Source organism: Felis catus, chromosome A2 (genome assembly GCF_018350175.1).
Source record: "Felis catus isolate Fca126 chromosome A2, F.catus_Fca126_mat1.0, whole genome shotgun sequence".
Classification (NCBI taxonomy): Eukaryota; Metazoa; Chordata; class Mammalia; order Carnivora; family Felidae; genus Felis; species Felis catus.
In genome coordinates, this window is record NC_058369.1 from 149,847,399 (window position 1) to 149,869,903 (window position 22,505).

The window sequence follows — 22,505 nt, forward strand, 5'->3', positions numbered from 1 at the left end:
AATTGGATCAGCAACAGAGCAGTTTCTAAAGTAAGTTGAATTTAGAGGATCCATACTAGCTCTCTTACACTGTTTTATATTATTGGTTGTACACTTAGTCTCTTGATAATATTTTGTTTCTTTGATTACACAGATTGCTGAGCTGGGTGAGATAGATTACATTGAAAATCTACCTCTCCTTCGAGTTGTCAACTTTCTAAGAAATCCAGTTCAGGTAAGAGATCTTTATATGGGGGTGGGGTGGGGTGGGGTGAGGACCTTCTTGGAATTCTTCAAGAAGTACTTTTGATAAGGAACATCTGGAACGTGAATAGACTGCATTTACCTTCATTCTCTGTCGCTCAGGAAACAGGAGGGTTTGGCAGAGTAGCACCGGCAGTGACAGGGGAGCATGGAGTTAGTTCCTTGCTTGCTGTGGTCACATGTGACTCATTCGGGCTGGTGATAAAAGGTTACAGGACAGAGCTACTAAGATTGGAGCAATGCCCTTTTACATGATAGAGTGCACGATGCTGGAGGCATAGACAGGCTCCGGGTCCTGCTTTGTAACAGGGGCAAGAAAGTCTAAGACCAGATGCCTAAAGTAATTTGTCTGTATATAGTCGTGAAGTTGGTGGTGCCCTGAAATGATTATAGGAAGAAATGCTATATTTCCTAGGGATTCTTCCCCTCTGGTATTCAAAGTTCCACTGCTATTTTCCAAGCCCCTCTCTTTCATCAGTGGATCCTCCCTCCTGGCTCTCCTGTCCGTCCCTCTTTGTCCATTTGTCCTTCATTCCACTTGGCTGCCTCTACCCTTTACTGAGCTTTCCAGAGACTGTTGAATTTGTATGTATCTCCTGAGTACCTTCCCGTTTGTGTGTATCATGCTGAACATGTCTAGACAGGCAAAAAATAAAAATAAAAGCAAAAATGAAAATGAAAAATAAGATTAAAAAGTAAATCCACTCCTTGGTATGGGAATAGTGGCGGGGAACCTAAAAGCGTCTCTGGTTAAGAAACAAGCGGGACTTCCAGAGTGGCCATCAAGCCCCAGTTTCAGAGGCACGGGGAGTATTTGTTCGTGTGCGTAAATCAACACCACAAACCCTTTCACACACATTAACTCACTTATATACACAGCCCTCCCACTCCCAGCTCACACATTGAAGGACAGAAAAGATACCTTTGTAGATTCATTTCATGTGCATTCTTATCTATGAAATGCGTGACCCACAAATATCTTTTGCTTCAAAGATGTAGCTTCTTGATACGAAACTTTAATTATGTTTGAAAAGCCAGATAATCCTGACACAGCAGATGGTTGGGAGTAATAAGGAATTTGTTCTATAAATACTATTATTTATGATGGCCAAACAAAATCATAACAAATGATATAAATTAATTCAAAATAATACTAAGTAAATGACAAAGTGATCATAAGTAACGTTCATCATTTGCAATAACGAAACTCCCTGGAGTTAGACGATAGGGTTTGAATCTCCGGCCGTGAAATCTGAGATGAAACGCTTCACCACTCTGAGGCTTAGTTAGTTTGTTTCTGGCTAGAAATGGAGGTGATCATACCTGTCCTGCTTATGTCACAGGGAGATTGATGAGATGGCACGTTTGAAGAGCTTTGTAAGCTATAAGGCACGGTCTGCATTTAATAAGGGGACTGGTAAGCGTGAAGCTATAGACACCTTGAGGGATACGTGTGTGTGTGTGTGTGTGTGTGTGTGTGTGTGTGGAGTGGGGTAGAAGCCCAAAGACCTACTTGGGAGAGCAGCATGCTGGTGCTAACTCATGTGGTAAAGGAAGGCGACTGAATATTCCTCTTGATATTTTAAATAGGAAAAGTCTGAATATTGGTTGTTCGTGATTTTTATGCTCCTACAATTAACAGAATTAGATCAGAAGAAAATTAAAGTGGAAGAAAAGGTACGTAATCATGTCATTCCTTGTGTTTATGAGGCTCTGCTACCCACTGCAGGATCAATGTCGGCGGTAAATGGCACACGTAATGATACGTGAATTGACTGTTGATTTAGGGAGTGGTTCCTTACTCTCTTGTTTCACCCCCTGCAAAGCTGTGAGCATCAGAGCAGCTGTGGCCAGGGCCCTGCCATTGCAGTGAATAGGTTGGCGGTGGGGACAGATGCCGTGCCCCGCGTGTGCGCGTGGCTGCGTGATGGCTGTCTCTTAATTTGGATAACTGTCGTCTTTGGAGAGTGTGTGATTCTGTGTTGCTCTCAACAGTCACTTAATGATGAAATTTATTCTATACTGCTGCGTATAATCAAAAGGTACTCAAGTGAGTCACTGTCCTGATATTTTAAACCCTTAATTCTGCCCTTTAAAATCATGATCCCCCTGGACACGCAGTTCCAGAGTAACCAGACCTTAAATGCTATGCACCTGCCTCCCCGCCACCGTACCTGGGGTGGTACTTTGTCATGCTTTAGTGACTGGTGACAGTTGAAATCTGCACTAATGAGGGATTTCTTACACTAAATGCAAATCTGAGATGAGAATGAAAATAGGTATAAATATGTAGAGGGCCAGATATTCCATTTCATAAGTGCCTTTCTGAAATCGCGGTTAAAAATAGTTAGGGATGCTAGTGTATCATTATTCTCAAACTCAGAGGCACTTACTAGATTTTCCCTTTAACATCTTGCAGAGGGAATGCAGTTGGAAAGTATGCATTAAGTAGAGGTGTGGTACATGAGGCTAATGTATTTTGAGGGTGACAAGGACCAGAGCATAGAGATGTGTACGTTATAAGGGGGAAAGACCCCTATCTTTGAACAGAGGACGCTTTCTGAAAGAAGAGGAGATCTGGGTAGAATTTGAGATCTTTGAGGTAGTTCTTGATGAGATGGCATGAGAAAAACATCCCTGCAGTATCCACGACCTGGAATCTAGAACTATGTATTTCATTCCTGCAACTCGCACTAAAAGTGTAATCTCAGGCTTTAGAGATTTTGTTTTCGTTTTCTCCCCTCCCAAACCAGGAAGCATAAAGAAGTAGGGAACTCAAAGACTCCAGCTCCTTATTTTATTTTATTTTTAAATGTTTATTTATTTATTTTTTGTATTTTGAGAGAGAGAGAGAGAAAGAACGAACAAGTGAGGGAGGGGCAGAGAGGGTAAGGAGAAAATCCCAAGCAGGCTGTCAGAGCAGAGCCTGACGTGGGACTTGAACCCACAAACCACGAGACCATGCCCTGAACTGAAACCAAGTGCTGGACACTCAACCAACTGAGCCAGCCAGGCGCCTCTGGTTTCATATTTTAAAATAATTGTCATTATTTAGATTTTAGGAAAGTTAGAGTAGACGTGAAGACTGAGCACAAAGGTCCGTGAGCATGAGTTATTTTCCATACCTGGTTGCATGTCTAGAATGTTTTGTTAAAATCTGAGACTTGTCTTCTTTTTAGAAATGCATGTTTTTCCTCTTGCATTTCTAATTCTGGAAAAGGTTGCGGCAGTGAATAGGTACAACCCTCCCCCAGAAGTGGTCGCAGCCCAGGATCACCTGACCCATGTCCTCAACAGCGTGATGCAGCCACAGAGGATCTTTGACAGGTATTCGTTTGGGGTCCCCGGGGTAAAACTCAGGGCCGAAAGCTCAGGACAGCGTCCTCATCTGCCTTAGCCCTCTGTTCTGTGACTCACCCCTTCCTCATCTCTGAGAGAAGAGTCTTTATTTGGCTGACTCAGTTAGAGTGATGGTCATCATATGCTTGAGTACGGGGTTCGCTCATCGGTGTTGTCCCAAGTGTGCGGGAGAGTGCATTCATCTTCCCTTTCTCAGCTAGCCCCTTGAATGGCGGCTGGCCTAGGACAGAGGACAGTGAAGCAAGATGTTTCAAAATGTGTCCCCTTTCCTGCCGTCGGACAGAACCACAGACCTATGTGTCATGAAAAGAGAATCGTGATGATTTCTATCCACTGTGAATTTTTCCTTAGCTATGAGTGAATGAATGCTAGATACGCCTGTCAGAGGACATCCGTGAATGCAGATTATTGGAGGGTCCATCGAAGGAAGCCGGCTAGCTGAGGGGAAACCTGCGATAGACTTAACACTGACTCTACTGTACTTGTGAGTCACCCAGCTTGCTAGAGCACATGAGCAGATCTCTCACCTCTGAGTTCAAAGACAGATTTGCCACAGTTTCTCTGCTTCTTTTTAAACAATCTGTTGGAGCAGCTGGCCATTTATGCTATAAGTACACTGTAGAAATTCTGTCAATACCCGAAGGCATTTAAAAAATACTCGTAACAATCTCTTCGTTATACATGGCTTCTCTTCTTTATGTGGTATTTGCTTCTGTACTTCACGTGATTGGTTTCCCACAGAGAGCACGATGTTTTATTTTGCATCCAGGACATGAGTTTTTACATGTAATTTAATAATATAGACATTGACAGTTTTATATATTTATGGTAGCCCTCTAGGTGAAATGATTTATCATTTATTTGCATACATCTGGAAAGGCACATTTGATTTAAAAGAAGGGCATTTATGTCTTCATTGTATTTCTTTCCTAGTTTATGAGATTGCTAGTTGTTTCATGCTTTCGGGTACATTTATATAAAAATATGTATCAAAGAAATTTACGCCACTGTCTGAAAAACACGTATTTCTTCATCATTTCTGGCTTTCGAATAGACAAGAGCAAATGGCCAAGCAGTCCCAGATGCTCCAGAATGGAGCAGAGTTCACTGTGACAAACTCATGGAGACAGGGGCAGGCCTACCGTTGCCCTTCCCAGGCTGGGCCAGTAGGGAACCCTAACTCTTGACCTTAGGACTTTTACGCTGCATTATTGGGGAGCCACTGTCCCTTCCCCTGGCATGACTGGGGTGAGGATGCAACATTAAAGTTACCTGGCAGAATCTTGACTCTAGCCTTGTAGTCGCTGATAGCTTTCTTGCTCTCTGCTACGACAAAGTTCTCCAGGCTCGTGTTGTACAAGCCCTGTCCAAACTCTGCAATCAACCACTTCTCCCAGAAGCCCTGGTTTGTTTTAGTGAGAAAAGGTACTTCTCAGTCACAATCTGGGTGGCTAGAGATAATCACTGCTACTGAGTTGCCTGTTGTTAGGCTTTTTAGCGGACAGATCTAGGAAGGTGTTCCTTCTTTCCTTCCTTCCTTCCTTCCTTCCTTCCTTCCTTCCTTCCTTCCTTCCTTCCTTCCTTCCTTCCACCCATCTATGCATCCGCCTATTGGTGTATTCTGTCTATCCTGTTTATCTATTTATATGTCTCTACATCTATTCAATCTGCTTATATCTAGTCTATATCGAACTAGATCTATCTGTATCTATTTACAGATAGATGACAAATATCTCTGGAATTCCTACTGATACAATCCAATTTCAAGATGATTGTTGACTGAGCTTTTTTTCAAAAAATTTTTAAATGTTTTATTTATTTTTGAAAGGGAGAGAGACAGAGCGTGAGCAAGGGAGGAGCACAGAGAGAGGGAGACACAGAATTTGAAGCAGGCTTCGGGCTCCTCACTGTCAACACAGAGCCCAACGTGGGGCTCAAACTCACGAACCACAAGATCATAACCTGAGCCAAAAGACGCTTCACCAACTGAGCCACCCTGGCGCCCCTGATTGAACTTTTACTTATCCTCTCTCCTATCACATCTGTATCATCCTTTCCTCCCAAGCCAGAGACACAATAGGAAGATGGATTGAGAATATCCTGTAATTACTTTTTGAAAATCCCCTATTGCAGCACAGCAGTATAGTGTTAATACTACCACCAATGCGATTACTGAAAACATTGAAATCATACTTCGCTTCACCTATACTCTTCCCATCACCCCCCTATTTTTTTTGTGGTAAAGTATATATAACAAAATTTGCCATTTTAGCTATTTTAGAGTTACAGTTGAGCGGCATGAATTATATTCACACTATTGTGCAACCATTACCTCTGCCTATTTCCAGAACTTTTTCATCTCCCCAGACAGAAGCTATAACCACTAAGCAGTAGCTGCCCGCTACCTGCTACCCCCAGTCCCCGGAGACTTCATATCTATTTTCTAGCCTTATGAATTTGCCTACTGTATATATTTTATGTAAGTGTCAATCACCTGCTTTAAAAATAGTGTACCGTATTTATATTGTCAGAACGTATATCCATCACACCCCATACTTCCTCCTTTGCTGTCATTTGGTCTCAGGTGTAGGGATAACTGCACGTATATTGCTCACAGCCAGTCCTTATTTTGAGGTCTCCTCCCGTATTTGGTCATGTGAAGCTTGTAGACTCCTTAGGATGCACTATGGGATGGATCGGTATCCCTCGAACTCTTGCGTGTTGATAATATTCTCTGCCCTTCATACTTGAAAGTCATTTTTGCTATGTTTAAAATCCATGGCTCACACGATTCTCCTTGAATATATTAAAGATGTTACTCTTTTTTGGGGGGATGCAAAACAGCCATCAAAATCTGATACACGGTGTTCTTTCCCTTGTAAGTCAGGTATTCTCTTTTTCTAGCTGAATAGGTTTCTTTTTCTTTAAAGTTTGATCATGTTCTAGACTGGGTCTTAGTGTTATTCGTTACTGGTCATTTTGGGCTAATACTCCCAGGTATGCTGTGTATTTTTTCAATGTATAGTTTTGTAATTATTATTACTGTTTTTTATTTCAGGAAAGTATTCATGAATTACAGTCTTAAATATTTGTTCTGTTCCTCTGCTTTGGTTTTCTCTTTCAGGAAGAAGATCTCCTTTGCCTATATTCAGTATTTGTCACTTTTTCAGTTTTTTTCCCTTTGATCATTAACAAAAATTTTACCTTGAGGTCATTTTAGATTCGCATGATTTTGTAAGAGATAATACAGAGAAATTCTGTATGTTTCCCCCAATGGTGGTATCTTGCCTAGCTATAGTAGAATATCAAAACCAGGAAATTGACATTGATGCAGTCCACGAATCTGATCACGTTTCACCAGCTTTGCATTGACTCGTGTGTTCATTTAGTTCTATGCAATTTTATCCCCTGTGTAGATCATATGAGCATCAGTAAGGACGAGTTTTGTCACAAGGGTCCCTGTCCTTCCCTTGTAGAGCCTCAGCCACCTCCCTACTCATCTCCCCCAACCCCTGGCAACCGGTGGTCTATTCTCCATCTCTGTACTGTTGTCATTTCAAGAATGTTATACAAATAGAATCATGTAGTATATAACCTTTTGAGACTGGCTTTTTAAAAAATTTTTTACTTAGCCTTATTTTCTGGAGATTCATCCAAGTTCTTGGATATATCAGTAGTTCAGCCCTTTTTATTGCTGAGTCATATTCCTCGCATGGATGTACCACAGTGAGTTTAACCATTCCATCTCCTGAAAAACATGGGGTGATTTCATTTTGGGACTATTACAAATCCAGGTATTATGACCATTGATGTACAGATTTTTGTTCACGTAGTTTCAGCCTGCTTGCTTTGCAGTGGATGCCCCTGGCTCTTTTGGGGTTCCCTTTCTTTCAGGTCTGTCATTTGCTGCCCTTTTGCCCCCCCCCCCCCCCCCCCCGCACAGATTCCAGGGCTGTGCAAGGCTTGTGGGTTTGTGGTGCATGGAGATACTTCCTCATCGGGTTTTGTTATACATGTCAGCCACGGGTGTTTGCTCTCAGCTTTTTTCTGTTTTTCTGTGGATGTTCAGAGACACTGAAAAATTATGCTGCCACCACTTCCATTCTTCTTCATAGAATCCACACCTCAGCCTTGTATTTTTAAAGTCGATTTTATTCTGTATTTCTATAGTTGTGGCACGAGTGGAATTCACACACTTCAGCCCAGCTGGTAGCGGGAGATTTTCTTCCTTATTCTAGTCTTTCAGGCCCGGAAGCCATGCCCAGATTCCTGTATTAGCTCTTACCTATTAGCTGCTAACTTTGAGCAAGTTAACCTCTCTGGACTTCTGTTTCTTCTGTGTGCAGCGGGTATACTGATAGAAATATTTTCATTATCATCCTGTAATAATTACATGAAGGTAATGTATGTAGGACTCCTAGAATAGTGCCTGGCACATAGTGATTGCTCAGGTCAATTTTAATTGTTACCATTTTCATTGCATGTCTGTGTTCTAATTCAGTAGGTATGGATGTTAAAACTTCTCACAGAACTTTCGTTTTTAAGTTCTTGAGGAAATACTTTTATCAACCAAGAACTAATACATCTTACCATATTTTTTCCTTTTAAAAATGTTGTTCAAAGGGTGCCTGGGTGGCTCAGTTGGTTAGGCATCTGACTTCCGCTCAGGTCATGATCTCACGGTTCGTGGGTTCGAGCCCCGCATTGAGCTCTGTGCTGACAGCTCAGAGCCTAGAGCCTGCTTCAGATTCTGTGTCTCCCTCTCTGCCACATCCCTTGCTCATCCCCATCTCAAAAATAAATATCATTGGGGCGCCTGGGTGGCTCAGTTGGTTAAGTGTCCGACTTCGGCTCAGGTCATGATCTCACGGTTTGTGGGTTCGAGCCCCACGTCAGGCTCTGCACCGATCATGCAAAGCCTAGAGGCTGCTTCACATTCTTTGTCTCTCTCTGCCCCACCCCTGCTTGTGCCTTCACTCTCTCTCTCTCAAAAATAAATAAATAAATAAATAAACATATAAAAACCATTAAAAAAATGTTCAAGTAAACTGACATACATTTGGATTTTGTTATCTACACTGTGAATGCTATTTTGGGCATATTATCATCAACTTGCTCGGGAAAGTAGGACGAGGCTTCTCTCCAGCGCCTGCATGCAGCAAGGGCTCAGTCATTGACTTTAGTGTGACTGTGGTGTAGACCCCGCCCCCTGGGTGTGTATCCGACTGGCCCAGGCCCTCACCCACTGCCTGCCTGTGTTCCAGCACTCTTCCTCGCCTGGACGCCCCTTATCCCATGCTGGTGCTGGCCGGTCCTGAAGCCTGTGGCAAACGAGAGCTCGCTCACCGCCTCTGCAGACAGCTCAGCGCTTACTTCAGATACGGGTGAGTTTGTTCGTGGGCTGGTAAGGCTGTGAAATGGTAACGTTCATTGGCTGGTAAGGCTTTTGCTCATTTCGGCTGTTAATTTTAAGCCAGCTCAGAAAGGTCTATAGGAGGCGTATCAGCTTCTTGGCCGTTGATTACACCGCCATACACTCTGCATCTTCACTTCCCCAGACGCTTAACTTCATTCCCTGGCAGCCGAAATCACTCTCCAAGGTTTGGAAACACACGTGTTGTTGGTGAAGCCTGGTGGCGTTGGAACACGTTGTTACCATGTGACGTGACCGTGCCGCCAGGTGTGTGGGCTGGTGTGTGTACCTGGGACCGCCGCTCCCACCCTCTGCCGTCCACTTGCTTCCCTCCCCACGGATCTTCCTCTTTGGAGGGATATTTCAGGAGGAAGGAAAGAGAAAGGGCAACATTTTTCCATTCCCCTGGGTCAGCATTCAGTACACTCCAGTTTTCTGGAGCAGATGTTTTGCTCTGTGATTCCCTAATGGTCTGGTTAAAATAGAGGACAATCCCCCCCCCCCCCCCCCAAAAAAAAGGACCATTCAAAAAGTCTTCAGCTGGCTTTACAGACTTTTTAAAGGTTTCCGGGAGTCAGAGTTAACCACTGTGGTCTTTTAAACCGGTTTCCTCTTCATTTTGACATATGGCAAAGCAATTACTTCTAGATTAGTAATGTTTGTCGGTGTCCGGAGGAGGTGGCTGCAAAGATATTTAGGACAGCCAGAGAAATACATACAAATTATTTTCTAATGCCTTCCATTCCCTTAAGCTATACATGTTCGAACAATGTAAATACTATTTTAAACAGGTCCATTTATTTAGATATCTAAAATTACATGCCTCATTTGAACAACTCGAGGATTCAAATATATAGGATGATTTATTCATTAATATATTTTAAGCACCCTGAAGTAACAAAAATAAATTAAAACTTAACGGTAGGAAAAAAAAAAAAGCATAGTGTGCCATTTTGCCTGTAGAGAGGTGCCGAACCTGTTTTAAATGATAAGTGGAACACAATGAATGGAAGGTCAAACGAGGCGGAAAAGATGTATCCTGACTGTTGTGCCAATATGAAACCTGGAACCTTTTATCAAACCCAAATACCAGGAACCAAGGCTTTCTCTGATTAGATTTCCTTTTAATTATGTGGTGAATGTTGGGAGCCAGGTCCTTCATATTTGTCTGTGATACACGTTGTGGGTCATGCTGGATCGGATGTGTTCTTGGAGGTGTTCGTTAACTCCTCACCAAGATTGTGATCCTGTCTGCTTCTGTGTTCTCGCCTGGATGGGCCTTCTAATTATTCATTTTTATTAAATCCTGGTTTTCCACTTATTAGGATACTTATCCATCATGTTTGTGACTGATTTAATGTTTGTTTTCCATTCGCTCAATGGCCCATCATTGTAAGAATTCCATCCAGGCATGGATCAAAGATCATATCATTGGATTACAAAAAAAGAGATAGTAGATAGCTAGAAATCTCATCTGTTGGGAAAGTAAGATAGTACTACTTTATATGCAACAACTTTCTAATTAAACCAAATGATAAAACCAAAGCACATCCTCAGGGGCAAGTCATTGCTCTTGTGTAGATCTTTTTATTCTTTACCCAACATAATTTTTTATTGATTTTTAATTACGTGGAAAAAAAAGGCACGAATACAGTTTCATCATGAAACACGTAAGTATTCACAAAGGCACTTCCTCTGCCATTTGCCTGAATCTTTTCTTTCCCTTCTATTTCATTGTCTCTTGGTATTTTGTCTTCCTTTTTCCATTACATTGACCCATGACGGAGACATTCAATGAAATTCTCACACACCAAGTTGCATATCCAGATATAAAAATATGAAAAGGAAAACATCGTGACATAACAAGTGTTGGTGTGGCTGAGAGATTCTGGACTTGCTTTAGGTTTTGATTTTTCCGTTTGTTCTTGGTTTTAGAAATAGGTTGCATGTTCCTTCTTTACCTGTATTAGTTATACGTGGCCTGGAGATATGAATTGACTGCCTTCAAAATCCCTCTCTTTCCAACCTTAATGTCACCACACAAATCAGTGGCTCCCTGGACGAGTAATGAATAATGAGAGAAACGTAAAACGATGCCAGTACACCTGGGCACCTTCCGGATTTAAGCCTTGAAAGTGATATGAATAGTCACGAAAGGAAAACCTTATTTTCTTTCTTAGACCTCTAATTTACAGCAATCTCCATTTTTGTAACCTTTTTCATGATGTTGACTACCAAGTTTATTTTATTTTTATTTAGCACTGGAGCGCAGTGAAGTAAAAGACCATAGCTACTTAGCTACGTGAGATCTATGAGCTACCTAAATTCAGTCTAGTCTCATGTCTATTTATACAGATGTGACATACTAGTAGAATGGCTCATTTATTCATCTAATCTTTGTTTATTGAGCACGGGCCATGTGCAGGCTGGAAGCTGTAAAACAAACAGACGTGGTCTTGCCCTGGGAGCTTACAGTCTAGCATGGGATTCTGACAGGTAAATGCTGGCTAACGAGGGAGTTTGGCAGGTGCTCTGATGAGGGAAGTAAAGAGCCTCTGGGATAGGAAGAGTAGAAGGTAGATGGGATGTGGAACTTGAACGGGTGCCTTCCAGACAGAAAGAACGATGGGTGCATTCGCTGAACTGAAAGTACGCTCTGGAATACGGCAAGACTTGGAAGTACAGAGGGAGACGGCAGAAGAGAAGACCAGAAAAGTAGATGGGAGTCTGATCGTAAAGGCTCTGCAAGTAGGGGGTGTCATGACGACCGCTGCGTTCCAGAAAGTGCGCCCGGCCGGAAGCTTGGCAGAGGGTGGGGCAGGGAAGACTGGATACAGGGAGACCAGCTGGGGTACAGTAACGGTCGGTGACGGCATGAGTTAGGAAGTGATGTGTAGTTACGGGCAAGTGGACAGGACAGTGGCTTCCTGGGATTTGATACTCAGACAGCGTGTGCTGGAATCATATGTGCTGATGGTCTCTTTAAATGTCCAGCAGTTAATTGACGCATATTTGCGTTGAGCATTAGGACCAATTTAAATTTCCTACCGGATGCCTTAGGGAGACCTGGGCTTTTGTGGGTAGCCTTTGAAAGAGTTCACTTACCAACACATGGCATGCTATCACGTGCTTGAGTTTAGATGTGCTCACAGCCAAACCTCTGCCTCAGTATTTGCAGTAACAAGAAGTTTGTTATTTCCTGAGGCAATCTGGTCCAGAATTGAGATTCTAAAACTGTGTTCTTCTGAATCAAACTGAAAACATTTCTGCTTCCTCATCCAACTGCTAGCTCGTCTTAGACATCTTTTCTTCCTATTACTTTTCTCTGGATATTTTACCATTCCATTGTTGGGTCTGACCTTGCGGATCCCTTCCCCTCCTGATCATCTCCTCTCCACAGACTTGGTTTGTTAGGATCCTTCACGACAGCTGGCCCATGAACGGGCCTTTCGAATGTCTAACCTCACTCGTAACCCTCAGGACCAGTGTCTAACTCCGTTCTTTTCGTGTGGCTCCCTTTGCAAACCATGAGTTAACTGCTCACCATGACTTAACTAGTGAATCCATTAGTAAATAATAAACTCATGGAATAGAATTGCCCTTAGACAGTGGAGAAGAAGGCTACTGAAAGTGATGGCCCGAGCAAATTTCTTTGTCTAAAATTTGGCATCATTTCTTTGCTAAGTAAGTTTAGTGCAACCGTGCTTTCACTCTGCAGCATTTCTTTTTTCAGATGTTCGTTCGCATTTGGGGAGCATGCTTCGCAGCGAACATTTCTGCATGTGAAAATTGGATGACAGGATTCAAAAACCCACAGGTCATCTTAGGTCCTTCTTAATAGAAGTTTTCACGGCGGATACAGGCTCTGTCATCCGCATGCTCCACGTCAGTGAAGCCTTCTCTTTATTTACCTGCCTAGAAGCTTCAGATGACTTCTTTGCCGTGTCTTCCTTTTAGAAATTCTGAAAAAATTCCTGCCGCTCAAGCCCTTTGTTGGAAAATGCAAATCCGGTTTGTTGGAAAATGCAAATCCGGCATGGTGGGTAAAGGCTATGCTAAGGGTGTACAGCACGGGATGCCAAGTCCCTGATTTATCTTTCCTGACTGTCAAGGACACCAATAGACAGAGGGTCTCGGGGCCCTGCCGAGGAGTGTGAAGAGATGCCAGTGTATTCGCACAACAAAACAAATGTCGCGGTGTTTTGACAGTCTTAGAATATACTCTCTTTCCCAGATATATAATTTAAATGTAATGTTAAGACCTTAAAATTTACCAGTCTAGTTAATTCTTGATTATAATGGAAGGGGAACAGTGGGATGAATTATAAAAACTTGGCTTTGGCTTTGTAATGGAGAGGCTTTTGAGGATTGTGACTTTACCCACTTAGCATGATCGTAAAAGGAATTGACAGGGAGTCATCCTGGCATTGCTACTTAGTCACTCACTTAATTGCTGTGCCTCAGTTTCATCGTCTGTAAAATGAAAACAATAATCCCCGCCTCGTGGTTTTTCTTGTGAGGAATAAATGAAATAACACGTTGAGCGTCTAGCTATTTTCATCTCTTCTTTTAAAACCACGGGATAATAAAAGTCAGCCTGCGTTCCCAGAACTTAACACGAGACGTCAGAATGGGAGGAAATCGAGAGTCCTGGCCTAGCTGGGACCCTGTCATCTAGTTCTGGGACTGACACTGGCCTGCTCTGTGGCCTTAGACTGGCCATTTTTATTGTCCTCCGCAAAATAGAGTTCATCACACCTGTTATCCACTCCACAGGTCTCATTTACTCATTCATGTTATAGATACCTAGTGAATGCCTGCTATGAGCCAGGCATGGGGAATACAGTCGCACGTAAGATGGACAAGAAAAGGTCTGTCCTCATGAGTCCTACATCCCGCTGGGAAGGACAGGGAAAAGCCAGACATGTGGATAAAAGAAGGCAGTTTTGGTGACAGAGAGTAAGTGGGAGCTGGGGACCGGATGGGGGCGCTGTTGCAGTCAGTGATCAGAGAACTGAGAACTCCATTCATGGGTTCCCGTGCGAGGCTCATCCCTGGTATCGAGTACTGGCAGCACGGAGGCGATGGGGTCCTGAACAGGGACCTGGGTGCGATATAATTGATGGCAGACAATGAGGGTAATGGGCGCGTACAGAAGAGGTGTGTAATCAGCGATAGGGGGTGGGAAGGCTTTTGGGCTTGGGGAGGACATGTAACTTGAGTCCTGGAAGACAAGTGGGCTAGCCAGGTGGAGGAATGAGGAGGGGAGTGCGAAAGTGCCCACAGAACAGAGAGGACACGAAAACACTTGGGTGGAAATATATGAGCAGTAGACATCGTTCTATTGCCGAAAGTAGTGTGACAGCAGAGGGGCTGGTTCCAAGGTGGTAAACAACAAGTAAACATCGGGTGTTGATGATCTCACATTTCTACAATCCCTGTAGAGTCAGAGCAGCTGAATGTAGCCTAGAGCTTCGAAACCACAGCGTTTTCACAACCATGTTGTTTCCCAATTCACGATCCACGGATCAACTTCAACTTTTGAAAACATACTTTTACCAAAACCTTTTCCATTTCGAATCTCAAGCTGCTAGAAGTAGACTGGTTATCTCCTCTGTTTTCAGGGCCTGTCACACCACAAGACCACCTTACTTTGGAGAGGGGGATCGAGTCGATTATCATTTTATCTCTCAAGAAGTTTTTGATGAAATGGTAAACATGGTAAGAATGTTCCCCTTTGTACCGCACAAGAAATGCATGTTCTCTGCTAGAAATATTAGGAACTAGCGATAAAATCGAGAAACGCTTTGTGTCTGTTGAGAGAGGTGTTCTCCTTGGATTGTTTTTTTTTTTCTTTTTCTTAAACCACTTCCACATCCTTGTGCACGTGCTGCTTTATTTTTTGATCTTGGAGGGAATATTGTAACTTTTCAATAAAGCTACATGAGTAGGCATTTTAAGGAAACACAAGAGCACTTCGAAAAGTTCTCGCGATCTGTGTTTATCAGGTGCTGCTGTTATTGATGAGGCTTCACTCAAGATAGGCAGTTCTCACAGACCCGATCTGATGTGCGAAACTTGTGAATTGAGCCTCCCTCGGTGTTGGAGTGCTCTGTCCAGAGACCGCTCCTGTTTGCTAAAACTGGGGCTTTCTCGTGGTCGTCACCCTAAGCACCATTTCATCACGGTGTGTCCCATTCAGTTAGCAGGGCACACATACAGCCCTGACCTTCCACGTTATACTGTGTGCACATAATTGTGGTCCGTGTAAGCACGGGATCTGCCGTTTCCACGAGTTTAGTTTTGAATGGCCAACTTTACACACAGTGTATGTTTTTTTCTTGTGTTCACAGAGAAACCCAAGTGATTAAGTCCTACAATCCCTAGGCCGTTTCCCCTCTAACCTTGTCAAAAGAACATCCTAGAGATTCTTTATAATCTTCTCTCCTTGGGCTGTATTTCGGTAATTCAGTTTAATGTTTCAAGAGTACTTTGGGATTTTATATTTCTAAAAGCCTTAATAGAGATAGGAAACATTATTAGTAAGTAGCGTTAGTAAGAAGCATTCTTTTAGGGCTCTTTGGACTGAAAGGCAGCTAGTTCATGAAATTCATGTTGGTTTCTCTTGTTAGAGTCTGAGACATTTTTTTCTTGGTTCAGTTCACCTGTTTTCAGTACCCCGTCTGCTTCCCTGATGTTATTACCTTATTTATAACCTTATATATATAAATAAATAACTTATTTATATACCTTATTCCCTTATGTTATTCCCTGATGTTATTACCTTATCCTATCAGTAATAAGGAAGTCTGGTTCAATCCCTAGTCTAAGAAATCGCTGTACTTGTACACCATATTTGCTCGTACGGTTTGACTCCCTCTGCAAAATCCTCGTGTGTTTGAGAAGTACTCGTTTTTACTGCTTCTGCTAAAATATATTACTTCAATATAATGTCATTTTCTTCAACTTGAATTTTGTTTCTGAGCTCCTTTTTTTTTGATTTTTAAAACATTTTTTAATGTTTATTCATTTTTGAGAGACAGAGACAGAGCGTGAGTTGGGGGGGGAGGGGAGCGCGCAGAGAGAGAGGGAGGCACAGAATCCAAAGCAGGCTCCAGGTTCCAAGCTGTCAGCACAGAGCCTGACGCGGGGCTCAAACTCACAGACCGGGAGATCAGGACCTGGGCCGAAGTTGGATGCTTAACCACCTGAGCCCCCCAGGCGCCCTTGAGTTCCTTTTCTTGAAAGTGAGCTTAAGACTGTTTCATGAAGAGGCAAACATACAGGTTATAAACTCGTGACACGTTGTCAGCGTCGCCAGTCACACCGACACACGCAGCCTTCTGTACGCAGAACCCTCCCCCACGCCCACCCACGCAGCCTGTCCCACCGTGGCACGCCCCAGCCTTGGACACCTGCTGTGGCCAGTCACAACCACGCACTCTGACCTACAGAGCCGCACACCCTCTCACATACTTACTGCTGCATATCCCCCAGCACCGACACGAGGGTCATCGTGTCACATGCCTACGGACACGCGAATCTTTTTTAAACACATGAAGGCAGTCACTTCCCTGCAGATATACTCCCTGACTTGTGGAAATAGGATTATTGGAGGAGGCTTCTGCAATAGGACTGTTGCTGTTTATGATGATGTCCGCGAGCAGAAAGAAATGGACGATCACCATCCAGAAGCTGGAGGACCACTTCATCTCAGTTCTTTACAAACAAGTTCGACAGGGCCTGTTTTGTATATAAAAGTACAGTGCCGGCTTCCTTCCGACTCTGCATTTTTCCAGAAAATACATTTGGGATTCACAGAGAGAGGCCCTTGTACACACAAGTAAACAAATTCATAGTATATATCTGAAGAGTGATTCAAGAACACATTTTGAAAACAGGGTGAGTCACAGTAAACAAGACAAATTATATACCTGATGGGACATTCAGGTATCTATCCTATCTATTTGGATAACAATATATATATTAAAAGATGACGTAGTAGTTGTTTTAAAGAACAAAGAAGGTATGACATTGAGGGAGTAAAATATCAAGGATATTTACTGTTGAGTTGTAAACTTCTAGAATGCATGATATAAACTTCTTTGGATTATGGGGTGTGTGGATTTTCCTCATCACCCATAGCAGACTCATTCACTAGAGACCCACCCACCCCAGGAGATACTCTGTGTCTCATGCACTTCCAACGGATAGCCTGTCTCCCATCCCCCCCAATCTCCAGAACCTCCGGGCCCAGGAAGCACAGGTAGTGTAAAGGACTCCTCACTGCTACCGTTCTTTTTTTGTAACTTTTTTTATTTTTGAAGGAGAGAGAGACAGAGCAGGAGTGTGGGAGGGGAAGAGAGAGAGGGAGACACAGAATCCGAAGCGGGCTCCAAGCTCCGAGCTGTCGGCACAGAGCCCGACGCTGGGCTTGAACTTGTGGACCGTGAGATCGCGACCTGAGCTGAAGTCGGACGCTTAACGGACGGAGCCACCCAGGCGCCCCTCTCTGCTACTGTTATTACTGATGGTGCTGCCTTTCAGTGGGATTCGATTGACGGGATTCAGCCTTGCAGATTTTCCTTCCATCATTTATATGAAAATCCTGTGCACGAGGAGTCACAGTTGCCAAGATCATTCATGTTTTAATTTTTTTGGTCATGAGCTTTCCAGTTTAGATTAGACCTAGTGGTTTAATAAATCTAATATTGTCAAAGAAAAAAAGACAATTTTGAGAGCCATGTTTTTTGTTTTTTGTTTTTTGTTTTTTGTTTTTACCTGGACTGTTCTGCAAAGGAGTACAGCTTTGGGAAGAACTGGGCTTCCAGAATACAGATAGAAGGCAGCCTTTAAACCTCAAATGACTAGAGGGCACACAGCAATTCTGTTGAATAACATTTGGGGCAGTTTCAATACAAAGCTATGTTTTATATGGAAAAGCAGAAAGGGTCTGTTTTTCATGGCTTATCTCAGGATGCAAAGGTTTTCGGTTGTCCCTGTAATTCATGGCCTTCAGGCTTATCTGGGAATGCAAGGCTTTGGAGAATGGGAGCTTTTTCTGGGGTACCTGCTATGTTCGCGTAGCCAATGTGGCCGAGGCAAAAGGCCGGCTATCAGTTTTGTTTTCTCAGCAACGGCAGCTCATGGTGCACAGTTGGCAAGGAAGCAGGTAAGTAAGCAAAATGGTCTGTTCTACCGTAAGCTTTGGTGAGACCTTTACTCTCCCTGGATGTTTTGTCAGCAGATGACCGTATTTCCAGAAACTTAATTTTTTTTTTTCTTTTTTTTTTTTTGCCAGCTGAGAATTCTGTATAAATTTCTCTACCACACTTGGGTGTTAAATTTCATAAACCCATCGTCAGCCTTCTATAATTGCTAAGATTCATAGGTTTTACGGAAGCATATAAAAGTAAGGCATCAAATAATGTTATTTATATTAAAGTTGAGTATGGCAGCTGTTACATGAAAATCTTTGTACCTCTCAAATTTCAGGGGAAGTTCATTCTAACATTTAATTATGGGAATCACAACTATGGATTAAGTAGGGACACCATAGAAGCCATTGCAAGAGACGGTTTAGCAAGCTGTGTTCACATGGAAATAGAAGTAAGTGTTTTTTTCACTCTGTATTTTTAACGTGTGTGTGTGAGTTTGTATGTATATATTTGGGGTTGAGGAGGGGGCTACGGTGTGCAGGTAGCACACTGCCAGGCGCGGGGGTGGGGGGAAGCTTATGGTTCGTATGGGGGAGGCCAGACATGAACAATTCGATGACAGGAGTTATAGTACGAGACATAGCACACATAGACTATGAATAGATGTGCCCCTCAGGATTTATTTCCTAAGTTATTTCCTCACTAAAGTATCCCTTTTATTCTAGGGTGCAGTCTCTCTCTATCTCAAGTGCTATTAGGGAAAGTTCCTTCTCACAGGCTACGGACCTGCCTGGGGGCTCTGTGCAGCTGGCCGTGCTCTCTGATCCTCTGTGGGAGATGTGTGGCTGACGCTGGCAGTGACTCCAGTTGCTCGCTGGTTACGATCTTTCCAGGCTGTGAGCAGTTTAGACTTGCAGATTTCAGGATTCTGCCCCCGTACCCTGTCTTCCCCAGTGATCTTCTGCAGTTGGAATATACAGAAATTTCTTTCCATCCATATCCAGGGTAAAACCGTGACTACCTCACTTATTTGTTTTAAAAATAGATAACTTTTGGGGCGCCTGGGTGGCCCAGTCGGTTGAGCGTCCGACTTCGGCTCAGGTCAAGATCTCGCGGTTCGTGAGTTCGAGCCCCGCATCGGGCTCTGTGCTGACAGCTCGGAGCCTGGAGCCTGCTTCGGATTCTGTGTCTCCCTCTCTCTGTACCCCTCCCCTGCTCACGCTCTGTTATCTCTCTATCAATAATAAATAAACGTTAAAAAAAATAAAAAAAATAAAATACATACCTTTAAAATAGGGAGGGAGACAAAACATGAGATTCTTTTTCTTTCTTTCTTTCTTTCTTTCTTTCTTTCTTTCTTTCTTTCTTTCTTTCTTTCTTTCTTTCTTTCTTTCTTTCTTTCTTTCTTTCTTTCTTTCTTTCACGTTTATTTATTTTTGAGACAGCATGAACGGGGGAGGGACAGAGAGAGAGGGAGACATAGAATCCGAAGCAAGCTCCAGGCTCTGAGCTGTCAGCACAGAGCCCGACGTGGGGCTCAAACTCACGGACCGTGAGATCATGACCTGAGGCAAAGTCGGATGCTTAACCGACTGGGCCACCCAGGCACCCCAAAACATAAGAGATTCTTAAATATAGAGAACAAACAGAGGGTTGCTAGAGGGGTTGTGAGAGGGGGGATGGGCTAAATGGGTAAAGGGCACGGAGGAATCTACTCCTGAAATCGGTGTTGCATTATATGCTAACCAACTTGGATGTAAATTAAAAAACAAATAAATTAGTTAATTAAAAAAAAATATGTATATATAGCTTTATTAAACATGTGAAATCTTTAAAGGCCATTGCTTGTCTATTTAAGGTACGCTCACTGAGCAGTCTAACAGTTTTGTAGTCAGGAAAAAAAAAGTTACAAAAATGATACCCTTAGATCAAGCTTAGAGAAAACAAAATCTGGGCGGGTCTGACAGCCCTTTCCTGTGGATGCTGAGCCTTCTCTAGAACTGGTTTCCTTTGTGACTTGGCCGAGTGGGGGACTGTGATTCCTTCTTGGCTCCTGGTGTTGGTTTGTAGCCTCGCTTCAGTGAGACTGGCCATGTTTCTTCCAGCCCTTTAATTTTTCTAGCTGCAAAAGCCTGCAGTCCTGACCTCTCCGCAGTTGATTGCTTCTGCATCCTTAAGGAGGTTTTCTTTCTTTCAATGCTAATAAGCAAAAAAAAAAGACCTCTTTTCCCAAAAACATCTTCCTCGGGCAAGGCAGAAACTCCCTGGCACCTCTTGCTGACCTTTACCTTCTTCTCTGGGCACTGGCTTCTGTTTTGTCCTCTTCCTCCCGACTCATTTCCAAGAGGTCGACTCTCTATAAACCAGGTCTCATTTCCCTGATGCTCCCGAGGGAAAGCATTTTTCCAAACTGCTCTTGTCACTGACGCTTACAGAAACTGTTTTTTAAAGAGCCTGTATTGCTTCCCCCACTGAATGTTTAAAAGCCAAGATTTTGAACGTTGAGTTAAACTACTGATGATGGGATCGAGGGGGGAGGAAGTTCAGAGTTCATTTGGAACGGCTCTTGTGTTGCACCTGTGAGGAAACTGGTGCTCAGGGAGTCTGCAGGATTTGCTCGCAGTCTGCTGGAGCCGGGGAGCCTCAGTCACCATCCAGCCCTGCTTCTCCCTGGGACCTGCTGGCTGCACGGTGGCTTGAGCTTGGCTGTCCCTTGCTCTGGGTAGAAGCTGTGAGATGCAATAGGAACCAGCCAACCAGGTTGCTGGTTTAGGAATAGGAAGGGTCCCAAGGCGAAGGCACAGGTAACAGAGTAGCGGTTTTTTTTTTTTGTTTTTTTTTTTTTCTCAGTAAGATCTTTATCTCCTGGCGCTGAAAGGCTGCTCTTGGAAATGTAGACTTGAAATACATTGCAGTGGGGCTCCTGGCTGGCCCAGGCTCTAGAGCGTGTGACTCTCGATCTTAAGAGTTGTAAGTTCAAGCCCCACGTTAGGAATGGAGATTACTTCAAAATGAAATCTTTAAAAAAATGAGGATGCGACAGTGCTGTGAATGCACCTGTTTGTATCTAGCCATTTTCTTTCTGAACCATCATGTATATTAGGGTGGTTAGTTAAAGGATAATCGGGTAGAATGAGCTGTTTTATTTCCAATAACAATACATCATCCCCTGATGAACAAAGGGGAATAATCCGACTTTGAGACATTTACAGGAAAATAATAGCTAATAATACAAATAAGTCCTTCAATGTAAGACTACTTATTATGCCAACGTTGTCAGATGTCTCCAAAATGATACCTAAATTGTATATCTGTTTCTAATTTATTACCTTTTCTTTAAACAAACAGGGTGTCAGAAGTTTGAAATATTCCTATTTTGAGCCTCGATATATCCTGGTGGTGCCCATGAACAAGGAAAAATATGAAGGATACTTGCGGAGAAAAGGATTATTCAGTCGTTTAGAGATTGAATTTGCTGTCTCCAGAGTGGACCTTTATGTTAAAATCAATCAGCAGTTTCCAGGATATTTCGACGCAGTGATCAATGCAGGTCAGTGACTTTCAGCGAGGTTTTATTTCTGAAATGTAAGGTCACTGGGGGAGGATCTGCTCCGGAGTATAATCTCACTGCTGGCTGACTGCCTGCCGTTCCTTGTGGCCGCGGGGCTGGGGGCCCTGCTGCTTTCGTGGGCTCTCTGCCAGGGGTTGCCCTCCACCCTCGAGGCTGCTCCCACGTCCTACACACGGGGCCCTTCTGTCGTCAAGCCAGTGATGACACATCAAACTCTCCTCGTGCTTCTAGCCTCTGCCTTCCTCTTCTACCACTAGGAAACTGGCTTCCTTTATGAGGCTCATGTGATTAAGAGTAGGCCCGGGGCGCCTGGGTGGCTCAGTCGGTTAAGCGGCCCACTTCAGTTCAGGTCATGATCTCACGGTGTGTGAGTTCGAGCCCCTCATCGGGCTCTGTGCTGACAGCTCAGAGCCTGGAGCCTGCTTCGGATTCTGTGTCCCCTTCTCTCTCCGCCCCACCCCTGCTTGTGCTCTCTCTGTCTTTGAAAAATGAATAAACATTAAAAAAAAAAAAAAGAGTGGGTCCACCTGGGTAGTCTTCCTTCTGACTAGTCCAAACTCAGCTGATAAGTAACCTTCATCCCATTTGCAAAAATCTGTTTTGCCGTTTAACACGACATGACCACGGGAGTAATATCTCTTCATGTTCACAGGTTCTGCCCTTGCTCACGGGAGGCAGTTATATGAAGGGGACGTGTCATTAGGGGCTTAGAATCCTGCCTACGACAATAGTCATAAAGTTAGAGGGAGCTTGAAAAATC

General features: G+C 43.4%; 1 protein-coding gene across 5 annotated transcripts in view; it reads left to right on the top strand.

Moving 5' to 3' along the window:
• The window catches only part of LRGUK (leucine rich repeats and guanylate kinase domain containing), a 106,930-nt gene that overhangs the window by 38,663 nt on the left and 45,762 nt on the right, over nucleotides 1-22,505 (top strand). For 4 of the 5 annotated variants that reach the window (XM_045052776.1, XM_023250582.2, XM_023250581.2 and 1 more), the window contains 7 exons: nucleotides 134-214; nucleotides 1,834-1,920; nucleotides 3,464-3,570; nucleotides 8,868-8,987; nucleotides 14,641-14,737; nucleotides 18,512-18,625; nucleotides 21,523-21,724. In XM_045052776.1, the coding sequence (XP_044908711.1) occupies nucleotides 134-214; nucleotides 1,834-1,920; nucleotides 3,464-3,570; nucleotides 8,868-8,987; nucleotides 14,641-14,737; nucleotides 18,512-18,625; nucleotides 21,523-21,724 (808 nt within the window). The remainder of the gene's footprint in view (nucleotides 1-133; nucleotides 215-1,833; nucleotides 1,921-3,463; nucleotides 3,571-8,867; nucleotides 8,988-14,640; nucleotides 14,738-18,511; nucleotides 18,626-21,522; nucleotides 21,725-22,505) is intronic. The other variant, XM_045052775.1, reaches the window with a different exon arrangement.